Source organism: Equus asinus, chromosome 20 (genome assembly GCF_041296235.1).
Source record: "Equus asinus isolate D_3611 breed Donkey chromosome 20, EquAss-T2T_v2, whole genome shotgun sequence".
In the NCBI taxonomy this organism is placed as follows: domain Eukaryota; kingdom Metazoa; phylum Chordata; class Mammalia; order Perissodactyla; family Equidae; genus Equus; species Equus asinus.
Window position 1 is genome coordinate 102,629,278 of NC_091809.1, and position 18,562 is coordinate 102,647,839.

Here is an 18,562-nt window from a genome sequence, read left to right on the forward strand (position 1 = left end):
GCCAGCTGCAAGGGTTCAGGCAAGCCACATTCAGCTTAGGGTTGACTTTGGAAATCAAGGAATCTTTCTTTGGCCCACAGCCTTGCTGTGGCTGTTTATCAAGTGAGCGGCGTTAATTACAGAGAAAAATAATTGCCTTCACCCAAAGCCGGCCAGATGTGCTCTTCCCTGCTGAAGCCCCAACTTACACTGAGATATTGCTGAGGGCAGTGTCACTTAGTCTATGGGAATGAGAGAGAGAAAGAGAAGAGGAAGAACTTGCATCTTCCAGCAGCCATAGGCCCTGGAGCAGCCGTGCAGGCCCCTGGGCTGGGGTCTGGCAGGGCAGTGTGATTGAAGGGGGCTGCCTGTTACCCACATCTCCCCCGCCAACTTGGCCTCCAATATAATCTCCCCACTCCTGTCTGCGTCATAGGGCTGTCTCTGTTACCCCTTGGGAACAGCAGGCCACTAGGTAGGGGCATGAGAGGCCTCTGTTAATGTGTGGACATCTTGACACTGAAAGCTATTATTGGCTGTTAACACCTTAAACTGATTTATGGGGCACCAACCAGATGAGTCCTGGATGGAGGAAGAACGGAGGGAAAGCGCTGGAACCCCACGCATTGCTAAGGAAGGTAGATGTGAGAGATGGTGCAGGGCCGGCCTCAGGGCAACAGGTGCCAGCTGAGAGAGGAGAGGGCAGGTGGGGCAAGCCGAGAGCTGTGTGGGCTCAGAGAAGGAAGGAAGCCCGTCTGGTGGCAGTCAGAGAAATGAGGAAAGGCTCCAGGGAGAAGACAGCGAGCTGACCTGATGTTCGCACAGGCAGAGATTAGAAGCATCCTAAACAACGGGAGCTGCGTGGGCAGAGGCTCTGGGGGGGAAAGTACCATCTGGGGCATGCTTGAGAGCCAAGTGCAGGGATCAGAGTGTGATGGGAATTCATAAAGGAAGGATGGGGCGGTCAGGAGCTTCACTGGCAAGACAGTGTAGAGGCACCTGCGTGCCAGGCTGAGCTGCTCGTCAGACACCTCATGGGCAGGTAGCTTCTGCCGACTGCGGATCTGAGTTGAGTTCGCTTCTTGGGTGGTAGGTGAAAGCCGTTGAATACAGTGGAAAGTGGGCCTCCCACTGTCAGACCACAGGCGATTGTGCGGTGGGAGGGGAGGCATTCCACGCGTGGTCAGGAAAGCTGCGCCCAGTGCAAAGGCCTGTGCTGTCCCCACAGGCACGTTCCTGTCTTTCAAACGGATACTGAGAAAATGTCACTCAAGAATCTCATTCCCAAAAAGAGAAGTCAATCAGAATACCTAGTCCTAGAAAAGACCACGCTTTGAAATTACTTGAAACCAAATCATGAAATGTCTCCACTGGCTGGGGGCCGGAGGGGGTGCTAAGAGGATGGCTCTAAGTCAAAAAGTACCCGTCACACACAGAAAGGAGGACACCGCTTGCTTGTCACTTTGTAGACGGGATAGAAATCGAATGAAAGAATCTGTATTCCAGCCAGTGGAAATGTTTTCTAAACAAATGTCCTACTGTGTGGACATCTAGAATGAATTTACCGTGGCCAGCAGCCTCCTATGTTCAAAATAATCAGCTCAGCTTTTTGCATAAACAAGTGACAGATGCTAGCAGGGTATAAAATATATATGCAACACAGTTTCAACCCGAAAGGAACACAGTTGAAAACAGAATGGAATAAGAGCTGCTGGGCGGCACCAGGTTGCCTCTGGGCAGTAGAATGATGAGTCACGCAGGTTATGGCAATGAGTGTGCTTCTCAACACTTATCTGCACTTGAAAATTCTTATTCAGTAATCAGGTATTATTTTGAAAGTCAGGGGGGAAAATTATTTAGAAGGTTGTAGAAAAAAATGTGGTCTAGAAAGGTGGCTCCCTTAGCATATTAGTCCTTATTTGACACTGACATATCACCAAACCAGGAAAGGCTGGGTGAAGGTGCGATTAAGTTACTGAGAGCCTGGTTGTGTCCTATAATGCTGATGCTTTCCTCTCCTCCCCCTTTTTGGCTCCAAAGCAGCTAACCATGCAATTCACCTTTTCTCTCTTTTTTGTGTTGTTTTCAGTTCACGGATCCTCGCTCTCCTTGGTTTCCAGCACATCATCAATTTATTCCACAGTGAGTATGCATCAGTGCTGTGTGGCTATGATCACACGAGCTGGGGTTTCTTTATCAAGTGTGTCAATGATAAAATATAAGCATTTCTCCTAGAGAGAGTACATCCATCATAAGGGGAACAATTGATTAGGGAACAAGATTTGAAATTCACAAACAGCTATTGATTATAACGTATCAACCAATAAATCAGGAACTGGCAGCTTTGTTAAAGTGGCATTGTGCTTTGGGTGGTCACTGGTTAGAATGTGTGGGAATCCTTGGCCACCTGCTAGTAGATTTGGAAAAGAAAGGCCTTGAACAACGTATTAATCTTCTCTCGGCCTCATTTTATCTGTAAAGTAGAAAGAATAGTAGTTCTTGCCTTATGGAGTCGTAATGAGATTAAATGTTATAAAGACTACTTTTGGCTCAGTATAAATTCCTGGAGGACAGGACTTTTTTTGTTTGTATCCTAGGGCCTCGCCCATAGTAGGTGTTCAGAAAAACTTGAATGAAGTAAGACAGGGCATGTAAAGCGATGACTGGTGCACAGAGGAAGCCGTCGTAAATGTTAGCCATCATCAGTGAGAGGCCTACTGGACGAAAGCCAGATGTGAGCACATATGGTACCCGGTTTGTGCAGTGGGGCTTACCTTTTGTAGCTATATGCATAACTATTTCTCTTAACTTTAATTTGGGAATTCCTATAGAAAAAACATCATTTTGTTAATTGGGAACTGGAAATTCTTTAGTTCTTAATTCCATGGAGACAGATGTTTTAATAATTCAGTTTTGGGTAATGCCAGGTTGCTGGGCTCTATAGCAGGACCAATTGTATACAGCCCCTTGTAAGTAGAAGGTCATCCGGGCACCAAGGTAAAGAGACCGGGGACTGACGTTCTTTCTTAGGCCCGTGACGAGCAGACTTCAGCGATTGTTGACATGGTCTGATCTGAAGAACCTAGAAAAGCTGCTCCTACCCACCTCATTCTGCCAATTCCAAAATAACTCTTCCCTCAGCAGTTATCTTGTCTGAAATTTCATCACAGAGTCCTGGCCTTCATTGTAAAGGCTTTAAATGTGGTCACCTTGGGGAGGGGTTATTTAAGCTGTTATCTACTAAGAACGCATAGAGATGACCTTCTAACTGCCAGCTGATGCACACACTAAGTCCCTTCTTCTGGAAGGAAACCCTGTGATGTGGGTACCCGAGGTGGTACTTCAAACCTAGATTCACATCTTGGACAGCGTTGACTGGCACTGAGTATGTGCCAGGCTCTGGGCTAAGCCCTGAGGATGTGGTTGTGGTGGAGAGAAGGGGGCCTGCTGTTGACAGGAAGGCAGAGGCACCAGAGGGCACAAGGGACGCGGGGCGCTAGTTCACAGGGTTGGTGCAGAGCAGCCGTAGCGACACCTCAGTGCCTGAGCCCGTGTCTTCCCAGTGGGTTCCCTGTCATCTCACAGGGGGTGAGCCCTTCTCAGAAGAGTGAAAAATGGGGACTGGCCTGCATCCGCCAGCCTTAGAGGGAAAGAGCGGGATCTTGTCCACCTGTGACAGGTCAGGTGCCGGAAACCATCACATGCCGTTCCCGGCTGCACCTCCTCACGCCAACCACTGAAAGTTCTTGCAAAGGCCTCTCTTCTAATAGCTCTTGTTCTGGGTGTGTGGACACGAAGCTGGTATTTTCATGAAATTTGAAATTGTCCTTTCTGAGTTGATATAAATTCACATATTACCAAAGACCTAATAATAATGATTTTTAATTCCATGTTTTTTGGAATAACAAGAGACCTAAAGCCTCATCTTAGTTTTTTTCTCACTATATGACTTTGGACAAATCACCTCATTACTCTGGGCGTCTCTCAGTTTTGCCCTTGGTGTCGGGGAGCTAGGCAAGGTGGTCTCTGAGCCCCCCACCACCTCTGACATTCCACCAGGCATGGAGTCAAAGCTTCCCATTTACTGGCCTTTACATGAGCCTTCTATGAGAATATAGGTCACTTTTGCAGACTTTAAGAAAAATATAGTCTAACATTTGAAGATTTTCATGCTAGAGTAGTCTGCTAATTCCAGTGAAAACTGCAGGTCTGGCCAGACTCTGCTCCCACCAAGCCCTGATGTGTGGTTCCTTGTCTATTCTTAGTGACATGGCGAGGATGAAACTCTGAAATGAAGGCTCAGGCACCCTTGTAAATGTTAAGGTGAACAAGTTCTCATTTGTTGTCTATAAAGAGATCTTTGGATTCTCTTAAGTTGCCACCAACCCAGACCAAGAGTCTGTTTAATAGCTGAGTGTTTTATCGGCTCTTGTTGGATGCTGCTGATAACAGCTTTCCCCCCTGAAATCTCTGTAATTCTTGGATATTCAAGAATGCTCATTCTGGCTGAAATTTGGCTGTAATTTTAATTACAAAGGAAAGACAAGGCAACACGATGCTAAGCTGCTAAGCGGGGAGAAGCCACTGCTGCCTACCCTTGGAGTAGAGCGACTCTAAGAGGCCACCTCTGGGATCAGACTCGCTTTCGTGGGTAGGAGGGAGCACAGCTGAGTTCCCAGGGGAACTGCAAAGAGTAGGGAGGCCCAGAGCCTCGCTTAGGGTTTCCAGATGTCCAGAAGAGCAGTGACAGCTGGGGGGGCGAGGCACAAAACACAGGATTCCTCCAGGCTGCTGTTGAGAATAAGGGCCCAGCCCAGAGACAGGCGGGCACAGTGGCAGGCAGTGTGGAGGCCTGGTGAGGGGGTGTTGAGTAGGCCTGTTGGTAGAAGTGTGTAGATATGGGGCTGGACTGACAGGGAGGGCTCAGCCTGCTCAGGGGCCTCCACGAGCCCCACAACTGTCAGATGGCTGTGACATTCTCACCATCGACTTCTCTCCTTGGGGTCAGACTCAGAAGACAGGGGCCTTATTTCTAGAAAGCCGCCATGAGAATGTGACTATAGTGGAAGAGCAGGAGAAGGGGCTGGTTAAGATCGGAGACCCTGGAGCCAGACTAGCTTGGATCCAATGCCAGCTCCTCCACTTACCTGCTGTGATCTTGAGCAAATGATTTGACCTCCTGTGCCCCAGCTGTCTCATCTGCAGAACAGAGGGCGATAATATTAGTACCTGTTATGAGGATTAAATGAACAACGGAAGTAAAGTGCTTGGAGCAGTCTCTGGCTCGTGGTCAGCCTCCAATAAATGCTGCTTATTGCTACCAGAATCTCAACAGCAGGAAGTGAGGGACTGGCTCATGTTCACAGCTGTATCCCAGGTTCTTAAAACAGTGCCTGGCACAGAATAGGAGATCAATAAATGTTTCATTGGTGGTGGTAGTGGGGATGGATGGATATTATCAGAGAGGGAAGAATAAGCCCTGAGGACATCTCCCAACCTTCTCCTGGAAGTGTTCCTTCAATAAGGAGATTGTGCAGCTGTGTGACTTTAGGCAAGACTCCTTCCTAACCTCTATGAGCCTTAGAAGGAATGCAAACCTACAATATGGAGTTTGTGCGAGGATTAAATGATTTGGCCCCAACGTACCTAAAATTTAGTTGCTGCTGTTGAAGCCAGCCTGAAGGGGGGGGGGGCCCTCTAGGGCAGGATCAGGAGTGAGGGCAGTGGGGAGCAGGGGGTGAGGCGAGATCAAACTGGCGCAGCCACCCATCTGCCCCCGCTGATGGGTATAGGGCCTCTGGGGTCTGGTAAATCATACTCCTCTGCATTCTAAACTAATAGAGAAGTAGACACCAGAGTCAGATGCTAATTTTAACAAATAATGGGTTTCTCACTAGCAAAATTGGACTAGGACACACACCGAGGACCCATGGACAGAACAGTGGCCTTCCTGACTTGCACTCAGTGCTCCGCCCGGGCTGTGTGAGTGGCGGGTGCAGAGCAGGGCAGTAACGCTTCCAACATTCCAAGCATGGGGGCCGGGGGCTTCTTTTATGGGCCCCCTTGGGAACCCAAAGAGAGAGAGAGAAAGGTTCCCCTGCAGCAGGTTCCCCCATCGCATGTGGGTTCCCCTACGGGAGGAGGGAGGTGGTCTTGTAGTCTCTGGCTGCAGCTAGCTGTGTCACCACAGACACAGGGCACAGCATGGAAGGCTCTGCCAGTAAGAGGGCCCACAGGCTTTGCCGTTCATCCCCAGGGTTCTAGGTAAGCGGGGGACTCGAGGTGAGCCAGCAGGAAGGTGAAGGTCACTTTCATCCTCATAATCTGGGGTTCACCAGGGGGGCCGACAGGGGCTCCCAGCTGCCCTCGCTCTGGAGGCCTTCCTGTCCTGCTGCAGTGCCCGAGGGAGATGCGAGGGAGGATAAAATGGGGCAGGACGAACCTAGGAGCAGCCCTTCCCGCCCCCACAGAGCTGCCAGGTTAATGCAGAATGCCCAGTTAAATTTGAAGTTCAGATGAACCACCAATACATTTTTAGTACAAGTATGTCCCCAATATGGCATGGGGTGTACTTAAACTAAAAAAGTTCAAATTTTCCTGGGTGTCCTTACCTTAACTGGGTGTATTCTTTTTTTTTTTTTTTTTTTTTGAGGAAGATTATCCCTGAGCTAACATCTGCTGCCAATCCTCCTCTTTTTGCTGAGGAAGACTGGCCCTGAGCTAATATCTGTGTCCATATTCCTCTACTTTATAAGTGGGACACCTGCCACAGCATGGCTTGCCAAGCGGTGCCATGTCCGCACCTGGGATCCGAACCGGCGAACCCTGGGCCACCAAAGTGGAACATGCACACTTAACTGCTGCGCCACCGGGCCGGCCCAATGGGTGTATTCTTATTTGCTAAATCTGGCAGCCCTGCCCTGGCTCTTAGCCTTCCCATCACGTCTCCTGAGCCCGTTACCCTTCAGCCGTCTCCACACGGGAGCAGGGGCTCCTCACAACCAAAGGAGCTGGGGTGGTGTTCTAGCTCTTCCTAGTTTCTTAAAATAACGCTGTGTGCATTTGGCCTCTCTGATTGGCCAAATTAATTGAACCCGTTTATCCAGAAAAATACACCAGGAAAGAAACTGATAAATCTTCGGTCCTGCCGTAAGTGTCCAGATGTGGCGTTCCCCACAGGCTGGGCTGTGCTGTTCTTTGTTCCTCAACTGGTCTGATTTCCCTTGTGTTCTCTTTACAGCCAGAAGAAAAATGCCAGTCAGAGGTAAGGAACAGGGTGCCGGTGGGTGTTCCTCTTTCCCTAATATCAGTTACTTCGTCCAGTTCAACCTGGAGATGGACTCCCAAAGCGAGTAACTGGGTCCCTTGTCGTCTTTAGATTCGCAAACTCCGGCGGGAGCTGGATGCCTCTCAGGAAAAGGTTTCAGCTTTGACCACCCAACTGACGGCAAATGTGAGTGCAGGCGCAGGGCAGCGGCCGAGGGGAGGGGAGGCGGCCCTGCTACCTTCTGAGCATCGAGGCCTCCTGCCCTGAGCCCCGTAGAAGCTGTGCCATGTAGGAAAACAGATGCAGGCTTGAGTCTCGTGGGTGTGAAGGTCGGCCCTGTACTTGGGACTAATTCTTGGACGTCTGAGCCTGCATTTACTCATCTGTTCACTGGGGGATGCTGGTACTTACCTCTCAGGGTTCTCATGTGCCCAGCACCTGGAATGCATGAAGTGCTCAGAAATGTTGATTTCCCTTCCCTTCTTCTTTCTGAAAGTTTTCATCTCAAGGGGAAAAAAAAAAAGGAAAAAAAAAAGAGAAAAGAAATGTAAGGCTCTGCAATAAATAGCTGACTGCTCTGTAATTATAGTATACACAATGACGTGTTCAGGAGGCCTTGCCAACCGGCATTCAATTCAGCAACTGTGTAAGTGCCAACTCCGCCCCGGGCACTGCAAGGTCAGCAGGCAGGCGAGCACAGTCACTGTCATCTTCGTGTCCTTTCTCTGGTACAGCAGAGACAAAACAATTTTGCTCCAACATGATAACCATTAAGATAGAGATAAAGGGAGGTGGTTGTAGAATGTATAGGAGGAGACCCTAATTCAGTCTTGGTGGGAGGGGGGAGGTCAGGAAAGGCTTCCTGGAGCAGGTGACATCTGATGGCTGCTGAGTAGGAGAGAGCAGCATTCTAACCAATGAGAAGAATTTGTGCAGAAGTCCAAGGTGAAGATCTTGGTGCACTTGGAAGCTCTGAGTAGCTCAGCGTAATTAGAATCTATGGCTTGGATGTAGCAGGGAGGCACGAGTGGAGGGGAGAAGGAAGTCGGGAAGGAGGAGACATCAAGCAAAGGCAGGGGTCAGGTCACCTCACGGAGGCGGAGCGTTTGGGCCTCCTACTGAAGTCAGTGGAGCCCATGAGTGCGCCTACAGCAGCGCAGCGAGGCGGTGAGCTCACTCCTTAGAAAGCTTCCTGCCTGTGGGGTGGCTATAGGGTCGGAGGAGGCACAGCCCAGCCCGAGACCACAGCTGCAGTGTGTGAGCCCGGCAGAAGGCAGCCTGCCTGACCCCCGCATGCTGTTAACGTGAAAAGCAGCTTCCAGCCCTTGGCTTCCTTGGCCCAAGAAGCTGAGTCAATACCCCGAATTAATATTTACCTGGAGCTTTTGCTTGGGGAATTCCCAGCCTGAGCCTGAGTCTGCTGAAGGAAACCATTTCTCTTTAAAGTCTGCACATGGTGTGCCTGGCGCAGCGCTCGGCCTCAATTTCGAGTTCAGTAATCCGTAACTGCTCTCGCTATTGTTCGTTCTCCTGAGCTCCCTCACATTTCTGGAAATCTTTGATTTCTTTCAGAACCCTGGCAACATAAGCCACTGTGTGTTATAATCCTTCTTTATCTTTCCCACTGTCAGTAACACTCTCAAAAGAACGTCAGAAATTGATGTGACATCTGAATTTCGAGGCTTAGATCCTATTCAAAGAAACAGCAGAGAGGCCGGTCCAATGGTGTAGTGGTTAAGTTTGCACACTCTGCTTTGGCGGCCCAGGGTTCATGGGTTCAGATCCCAGCCGTGGACCTCCCCACAGCTCATCAAGCCATGCTGTGGTGGCATCCCACATATGAAATACAGGAGCGCTGGCACAGGTGTTAGCTTAGAGACCATCTTCCTCAAGCAAAAAGAGGAAGATTGGCAACAGATGTTAGCTCAGGGCCAATCTTCCTCACCAAAAAAAAAAAAAGAGAGCAATTTTACTGTGGGTAGACTTTTCATCTGGGGAACCAGATGCATACATTTAAGTCTAGAACTGACCCCAGCCCCGGTGAGCCAGGGTCTCCTGGTATAATCCAAAGCTGTGAGGTTTGACAGCAACCGCCCTCCCGGATTGTTTGGAGCTTCTCTCCTAGTTCTGAATTACAGCTGTTAATTGCTGCCCCTTACTAATCAAAAAATAGTAAGTAATTTACTTACTAGTGAACTTGAGTTAATTCCTCCTGTGACCTTACGTTGCCCCAAGGGACCTTACATTGGGCCATTTGGAAGTCTGCTGTCTGTTCCGGAAGAGTCAGAGTGAGATCCTTTACATTCTTATTGTTATTCCAAAAGTGTATTTTGTTCCTCACGAAAGCCATTGAACCCAGTATTGTTTTCAAGTAAATATTTAGTCTTACCACACCTTACCGGCAGTGCTAACGTGTTTTATTGTCTGCCATCTTTCTCGCGGGCCAAGCCGTGTTTATTTTCCTAGAACAAACTACTCAAAGCCACCTTCTCTGGTGTTTTTATACCACTCGTGTTTGTTTTCCCTGGGAACGTGAGAATGGTGCTTGACAAGAAGGCGGTTGTGTGGCTGCGAACCAGGCTCGGAACGGCCCCTCGGCCCGTATTTTTATAGTTCACTCATGACCCGAGGTCAGTCTTTTCACTCGGCAGCAAATGTGATCCCTGGTTCTTCAGAGCAAATGCGGTTTCTTCCTGAGCTTGCAAAACACTCCCAACAGCCGTCTTCATGGGCTCAGGATTTCATTTTTGCTTTGAATTGAATAGAAAATATGAATGCCCACAAATAGAATCGTGGGTGGCAATCAAATGCAGAATGGGAATAAATGGAAACATAATCATTTAAACCTTGGAAATGCGAAGGTAGCAGTCCTTGCTTTAGACGTCCACGTCCTGACCTGTTTCCCTCATCCGCTACGTGATGTGAATTGATTGGCTTTGGTTTTGCCACATTCTCCAGGGCAAACTAAAGCATAACTCTTTATTTTACAGTGCAAAGACATTTTTCTCAATTTTTAATCAAGAGAGGGCATGTAATCAGAAAGAAACTAGCTAGTCCACTTGAATTTCTCTTCCAAGTGGTCCGTCTCCGGGCCAATTCCTAGGGCTGTTGAGAAAAGACTCCACAGTCGGTCCAAGAGGTATCCTGTCCTCATCTATCCCTGTTGGATGAAGCTAGTCAGAGAGGCCTCTGCCTCACTCCTCAGATCGCTCCTCCTTCAATTGAAATGTCCGCTGACCTTCCTGATCTTCCACATAGCTCACGGTCACGGCTCCTCTTCCACCCAGTTCTTGTCCCGCTTTTATTCTTTACCGCGTGCATCCTTGTCTTTTCCTCTAGAATTTTACAGCATGATTGAATCTCCCTTCTCACCTCTTCCAAGATTCCCAAGTGTCCCGCTGGCCCTTCTCATTCCTCCTGTAGCTCGCTGGGTATCCACCCACCGTCTCCCAGAGACCTTTTTTGATCTCTCTACACCTGTGTTCTCACGATGTCCTTTGTCACTTTCTCATTGCCAGACCTCTTCCTTTCCCCGCAGTGTCCATTCATTCCTGTGTTTTGCAATTCCCTAACAGTTTATAGGCTATTTCCACCTATATTATTTCATTTGATGCTCACAGTGACCCTGGGAGGAAAATAGTTATTGCTCCCATTTTATTGATGAAGAAACTGAGGCCGATAGAATTAGATGACTTGTCCAATCTTTATGCTTGTTTTTAACAATATTATCAGGATCCTCTGTCAACCAACCGGTCTTTGACCTGCTGCCCTGTGGAGGAAAGGAGAGGCCTTAATGTTGGGATGCAGAGTTGTATCTTGCCCTTGAAGAGGATTGCAGAGAAAGGGGCAGACAGGAAAACATCACGTTTCTCAGTTCTAAGATTCTTTTTTTTTTTTTTTCAGATTTTTGTTATTTCTGAAAATTGGATGCATATTTTCATTATAATTGGCAGCGTTTTTAAAAATGTCTTAGTAATATATAAAATAATGGTGCGTCTGATGTTGTGTTCTAACAGAGGTATATAAAAGTGTAGGGAAACCCAGGGGGAAGTCATAACTCCATGGGGACACTGGGGCAGGCTTCTCCGAGGAGGGAGCAGATGGCCTTTCAATGGCTTTTTATTAACTAGGATTATAACAAGCAAAATATGCCAACCACTTTGGTCATTCATTCTGCAAACACGCTCAATATGAGCCTCTGCTGTGAGCTTGGCACTTGGCGGTCCTGCAGTGTGGTAGAGACAGGCATACATCAGCGGTCACAAGGGCACGTGCATGCTTGACCGTGATGCCACAAAGCACGCATCAGTGTCCAGTTGAGCGTGAATGTGAGGAAACCAGCCCAGTCTGGGCAGGTCACAAAGGCGTGAGCTGAGATCTCTTAAGAAGGATGTGGAAAAATTAGTTAGGGAGGCAGCTGGGGGAAGAACATATATGAAGGGCCTGGGTAGGAAGAAGCCCCGGGTATTTGAGGACGTGAGAGACTAAAGAACCCGCTTCCCAAAGCTTGGTGGGGAGTGGGGCTCAAGAGGCTGCAGAAGTACCTGGGCTGACTCACGTGGCCCCAAGAGGATTTCAGTCCTTAAGACCAGCACCCTTAGGCACCCTTGCCTGGCGAGGTCATGACCTGAGGCTGTGTCTTTCCCCTCCAGGCTCACCTTGTGGCAGCCTTTGAACAGAGTCTTGGAAACATGACCATCAGGCTCCAGAGCTTGACCATGACTGCTGAGCAGAAGGTAAAGCAGAAAGGATGCTCTTTTCCTCCCTGCTTGGCATTAGCAACAAACCTAAAGATTTTATTCTCTTTCATTCCAGATAGTTGTTTAGATTTTATTGTGCTTTCTGAACTGTTGGAATTGAATCGTAAAGAGTAGGGCTGTTGAGTGAAAATATGACCTCGATGGGGTGCTGGTAACCACATCAGCAACAGCTCCCATTGCCATATGCCCACCGCTTTCCTGTGCTCACGATGCCCTTTGAAAATTGATGCCTCTTCATGTTTGAGGCAAAGATTCTGTGGAACTCCTTCATTCCTGACCTTCCTCTGTTGAAGCTAAGTTGCACTTTAGCTGAACTCTGTGCAGAAAGATTTTGGGATGACCAATATTTTTTTTTCTGTTCCTTAGGATTCAGAACTGAATGAGTTAAGGAAAACCATTGAGCTGCTGAAGAAACAGAACGCAGCTGCCCAGGCTGCCATTAATGGAGTAATTAACACCCCGGAGCTCAGCTGCAAAGGTAAAGGAAGAGAAACCACCTTCAGACCAGCAACCTGCCTGCCTGCCCTTAGGACCCTGCCTTGACAACGTGCGAGGTGACCTCCCTGCCAGAGGGTGGGGGTCCTTGTCAGCCAGGCTGGGAAGCAAACATGTTGCCAGCTATTTCTGGCTTCCATCCTCTTCTCTCATGTATCTCAAAAATGGAAGAAAACATATTTCTATTGGCAAAGTGACAGAGTGTTTCCCAGCCCTTAACTTCACTCGTGCTTTGATACTTACATATTGATGTGGGATAAACTGAAATGAGTTTGTCTCTTATTTGTCCGGGAAAATATTTAGGAGTAAATTGATTTGCCCTTGTGTATCTTACTTCAAGAGAGAGAGGAGGTAGGCGTGAGGATGAGTTACCTCCTGCACCAATGATGTTAACAGTAACGATAGAAGCACTAATGGTAGCTGACACAGACCACTCACTGTGTCCTCAGCACGTTGCTCAGTGTTGTAATTAATTAATCATCTCGTTTTCTTTCCACGACACCCTGTGAGTGCAATACTGGCCCTCTCCGCATTGTACTGATGGAAATACAGAGTTTCAGAGGCGAGAGTCACTTCCTAGGTCACAGAGTAGTGAGAAGCAGAAGTGGGACTAGAACCTGAGTCTGTCTGGCACTGAAGCTGTTGCTCCTAAAGACCAGGCTGCGGGTGTAGTTCTGTGCTCATGAGGAAAACTGTCTGCAAAGTTTATCTCAGGATCACTGCAGTGTTGTTTCTGGTATCACGGTTACTTCCGATATCGGGCTTCCTGAAAAAGTGGTGATAGAGTTGAAATGGGAAGGATTAGCAAGAGCTGGCCAGGCAACGCCGAGGGAAAAGAGCATGGGAGGGACTTGGCTTGTCTAGGGGGCCGAGAGCAGGCTAGTGCAGTGGGAATGTCGAGGGCAGAGGGCAAGTGGGGGGCTAAGAACAAGCGTGACCATTCCCACAATTCAAAAAAACATTTGAGTGCCTATCGCAGCTCGAGAGAGCCGGTGTTGGGGCATTCTCTCTAAGCCTCCTCTGACTTCTGTTTTGTAAAGTGGAGAGAGAGAACCCTCATTGAATTGACCAAAGAGGACATAGCACCCATCTGCTCAAGGACCTTAAAGCCAGCGTTGGGGAACAGAAGGTGACGTGTAGTGGGAAATACCACTAGTCCTCGGGTGTGTGGATTTAGGTGTAAGGGTCATTCCCTGGACAAGGAATGGGCTCACGGCAGCAGCTGCTGACATCCTGCCTTGGCTCTCCAGGAAACGGTACCTCCCAGTCTGCAGACCTGCGCATCCGCAGACAGCACTCCTCCGATAGCGTCTCCAGCATCAACAGCGCCACCAGCCACTCCAGCGTGGGCAGCAACATCGAGAGTGATTCAAAGAAAAAGAAGAGAAAGAACTGGGTGAGTGAACATCCAAAGACTCTGGGCGCTGTCTAACAGAGTCAGCCTCAGAACCAGTGTCCCCCTGATACGGCCCAGTCCAGCTCCTAGTTTCAGAACACAGACCTTTGGGAGTAGATCCAAAGACGCGGCTTGTGGATAGATTTCTACCAAGTCAGTGTTGTGCTCAGCCAAACATTAGGATTTATGAAATAACTACCAACTTGTAGTTTTTCTGTTTCATGAGACTTTATGTGAAGTAGTCATCTTTCGTTTCATATATGTGTCATTTCTTCCTCATCATATGTTGGCCACAAAGTTCCAGGTGCTAGAACGAAGTTACTTTTAAGTGGTTTCTTCTTAGTTCCAAAGTACTTTTTTGGAGTGTGTATTAGTGTGTGGTTATCCTATCGTTAACTAAAATTCTTACCTATCTATTTACACAATTGCCTCTGATAGCATTAAACCAACCTTCTCTTTGAAAATTTTTTGACCATGACCTGTAAATAAAAGTTTAATAATGTAGATATTAGTACTTGGGGAATGGTTCTAAATTGGGAAGTGTTCCTCAAAGTGGTAAATTTATTAGACCCACTCTCCAGTGCAGTGTTTCTCCATGTTTCCATAATCCCATTGAGCTACTGAATTTCTGTATATTGGCATCTTAAACAGATTTTCCCATTCTTCTGGAAAATTCCAGCCCCCTCTCCCCACCCAATTTTTGGTTCTGCTGTTGAGGCTGTGGAGTTCTGATTGACATTGCCACTCCCTGTCTTCAGTGCAGGGACATCCCAAGTTGATCTGAAGTTGGCCAGTGTTCAGAGGGCCCCATTTGTCAATGCTGACAGCATCGTCTTTTCACAGTAGCATCAATGTCTTCATTCATTCCATGCACTTCTCACTCATTTTGTGTATCTTGGATGGGTGGCGAGGTCTAGTGATGGCGGAGTTTTGGTAATTGATGACTTGCACTGGAGGCAGGCTAAAAGGACAGTTCAGTGTGATGCTCTCATCATTCTGATTAAATTTTTTCTTTAAATTACTAATGGCTTTTAGTCAACTCATTTGCTATGACTTAAACAAATAGAATTGACTCATGTTGCTGTCTCTAATCTGCTGTTGATAAATATGGTCTGATTTGATTATCAAAGTGATGAGAGAATTATTTTCTGAGGAAAATCATGATTATCCATTTCTTCAAGAAATAAAACTTGTTTATTTTGCTTTAAGACAACTCGTGGTTATCAGTGCAATTGGGGAGGATGGATAATTGGCATCCTCAGATAATCCCAAAGCTTGATTATGTTGAATCTTTGTAATCTCCTCTTCCACCTGGCATTTTACCAGAGGTAGAGACCAGGATTTAAGTTGATGGTTTGTGTGCCAAATCCTTCTGTTTCTATGACTATTTTCTGGAAATATGATCAGAAGTAGGAAATGGGAGGGAAGTGGGATCTAGATTCGCCCACAAGCTGAACGTGCAGTTTGCTATGGATAAAACGTTGATGGGAGAAAAATCCCATTAATTATTTCAGAGCGGCCCATTTTCTGAATTTTATCAATGGATAAGAAAACCTCCAGAATATGTCTTCAGAAGGAAAAAAAGACTTTTGAAAAAGGAAATTTCTTTTTAAAAGACCTTTTTTCAAGACAAAACTTTATTTTTCAGCCTAGAAAAATAAGTGGTTTTCATGGCTTTCAGAGAAGACGTTGTACTTTAATTCTTTATGGTCTCATTAGAATTTTCAGATCCATCTCATGGTCTGGGGAATTTGTGATATACCAGTTCCTTTTTCCCAATATGATTAATAAATTTCTTAAAATTATCCATTTTTTTTTTTTTTAGTACAAAGTGAGATGACTGATTCCCTGCTTGTGTTATATTATCTTATGTGTACCCCAGGACAGCAGGGACTCCTAAGCAGGTGTATTAAAGAGCTAGAGAGCTGTGTTGGGACCAGTGCAGCAGTGAAGCTACCCTTGCTGAGAATAGAAGACATGCCAATAATAATAATAATAATAAGGCACAGAGAGACGTCTGAGAAGAGGCAAGAAAAGAGAGAAGCATAGGAAGAGGGGGCAGTCATTTCAACCAGACAGAGAAGCTGGAAGAGCTCAGATTGCAGGAGACGTCCAGACTCATTATTCCTTTACTTTCACAATGGAGGAAGATGCCCCTAATGCTTTGCAAGATTGGTGATCCTACCAGAAACCTCCTTTGTGTGTGCTGTTTATTATTAGCCATGTCGTGTCTGAAAAGTCCGAAGCGTTCCCTGTCACTGGCTTTCTCTGTTAAAAATTTGTCTTTTTTCCTTCCCCTTCCCCATTTTTGCTTGCGTTTTCTCTGGCAGGTCAATGAGGTAAGCAAGACCAACGTTAATACCAGATACCAAGCTAACCCATCCATTGATATGACTAACCTCATCCGCATCCGTCACCGTGTCTGAGCATCCTGCTTTGTTGCTGTGTAACCTCATCCTCCCGACTTCCATCTGCTGAGCAGGCTCTGTCTTGCTGTTGGCATCTAGTCTTGAACCAAGAGTAGGCATGGAATGTTACCCACAGGGCCAGTCCTTTGAGCTGTCAGCACAGGATAACTCTTCTTCCCTTAATGCACTGATTCCAGAGAGCTGTTGGGAACTGTTTCATTGGGTGGGGGACAACCTCAGAATTAATTACTTTTGTCTGCATGCCTCTGTTTTGCCAAGGCCTGAGCATGGGTTGCAGCCCTGCCAGGCTGACGGTCTTGCATGTTCAGTTGCGCAGCTCCTTCAAGCAAGCTTTCGGAAAGAAGAAGTCCCCCAAGTCAGCGTCCTCTCACTCAGACATCGAGGAGATGACAGATTCTTCTTTGCCGTCCTCGCCCAAATTACCACACAACGGTTCCACGGGCTCCACCCCGCTGCTGAGGAACTCGCATTCCAACTCTCTGTGAGTCTGTCTGTCGGGTCCCCCTGGTCAGCCGGCATCTTGGGCCCCTAGAAACCCTCTCAGATTAGAATGGCTGGGAGTCCCGTTATGCTATACAGCTCCTTGGGATCCTTTCTGTCCTGCCTTCATAGGACCGGGCATGTTCTTTCAGGGTTTTAGGACTGGGGAGGTGGAACGAGAAAGGAAACTTAGGTTTCTGTTCTGGTGGCGTCAGCATGGATTAGAGCTGGCTGGCCTTGGGCAAGTTGCTTAACCTCTCTTTGTTTCCATTTCTTCATTTGTCAAAGTGGGATAATGGCTGTCTCCTCATCCTCTTCTAAGGACTGAACAAGATAAATGGATGTGAAAAAGCTGTAGCCGTCTTGCTGGGACAGGAAGATGGTGTTAGAAATGTTGGCAATTTTTGCTGGAATTCTGGTTCATTTGGGTGACAAGGCTTAGAGAGTTACGCTTTTCTTCTTTGATCAAAATTTGGTGTTGACTCCTTCTCTGAGGTCAGCACTCAGAAACTGGAAGTTTAAAAAATGGGGAGATTCGGTGTCTGTTCTCTTTACCCAAGGGTTCTCTGCTTCGTGAAATGATTCATCCCCGTGAACTCAAGTCGATTTGGGCAGAGCTCGTCAGGAGCACGGCTGGTTCTGTTGAGTGAGATGCACATTTGCTCACTTGGCGTTGATTTAAGTGCTGTTCCCCTTGGTGACTGATTCCATAAACAGGAGGCGTCGTCTGCTCTTGCCCAGCCGACCTCCGTGACTTCTGCTGAGTACCCACTGATCCTTGCTCCATCAGGGGCCTAGGGAGACAGTCCTGTGCCCCATCAAAAAACTTAAGGCCCAGACGCTAGAGGCAAGACAGGTCAGGAATGGCTTGGAATGGACAGGTGAGGATCCAGGCGTCAGCTCAGAAGGGGCCACGGCCGGCTCCCTGCAGCAGTGCAAAGGTTGCTCCTGCCCCACAGGGCTGAATTCCATTAGCGACCTTGGTTTGCCAGGCCACGGGTGAAAGAAGAACGGAGCTCAAGTCGTCTGCAAGGACAGTTATCAGCAAAATGAAACAGTGCCTGGGAGAGGAGGGCCACTGTGCCTGGGGTCCAAATAGCCTCTGAGCTAGGGCAAGACAAGGGAGCAGTGCTGGCAGACACCTCAGTTTTCTGTGTGGTGCAAATGGGATTAATTACATCTGTTTCACTGGATTCTTGTAAGGGCCGGGTCAGACGCTGTGCGCGAAGGGCCTCCTTCTTCCTGTCCCGTCCTCCTCCGGTCTCAGGAGCTGTAGAGCTGTCCTAAGTCCTCTTACCCGGCCTGCCCTCCTGCTGAAGACGGCAGCCTGTACAAGGGTCCCAGGCCGGCTGACCAGATGGGTGCGGGAAGTGTGAGCAAGAGCATCGGCCAGGTCTCTGTAGCCCACCAGCTTCCCAGACCACATGGAAGACAGAAGTGGAAGAGAGGGAGCAGAGAGAGGGCCTGACTCTGAAGCAACCCTGCTCACCGGCGAAGCACGGCCCTTTCGGGATCTCCCTTTGCTTAATTAGATGAGCAGGTCTTCTCCTCTTGGGGAGCACCCCAGTAAGAGGGGCCACGGGGATGTGCACTTTGTTACGGACAAGAGTAAACCCTGAGCAGAGGAGGGAGAGGCGCGCTGAGGCCTAGATGGCAGTGCCCGCCCAGCGCCGTGTGTTCTGGCGTGACGACTGCGAGTATGAGTCTGTCTGACCTGCAGGGTGCCGAAGGGACAAAGAAAGCACAAGTCGCCTGT

At 48.0% G+C, this 18,562-nt stretch overlaps 1 protein-coding gene across 11 annotated transcripts in view; it reads left to right on the top strand.

Moving 5' to 3' along the window:
- Positions 1-18,562, top strand: part of NAV2 (neuron navigator 2) — a 706,055-nt gene that overhangs the window by 653,794 nt on the left and 33,699 nt on the right. For all 11 annotated transcript variants that reach the window (XM_070491341.1, XM_044752510.2, XM_070491340.1 and 8 more), the window contains 7 exons: positions 2,069-2,121; positions 7,220-7,243; positions 7,358-7,432; positions 11,899-11,982; positions 12,373-12,484; positions 13,752-13,897; positions 16,635-16,807. In XM_070491341.1, the coding sequence (XP_070347442.1) occupies positions 2,069-2,121; positions 7,220-7,243; positions 7,358-7,432; positions 11,899-11,982; positions 12,373-12,484; positions 13,752-13,897; positions 16,635-16,807 (667 nt within the window). The remainder of the gene's footprint in view (positions 1-2,068; positions 2,122-7,219; positions 7,244-7,357; positions 7,433-11,898; positions 11,983-12,372; positions 12,485-13,751; positions 13,898-16,634; positions 16,808-18,562) is intronic.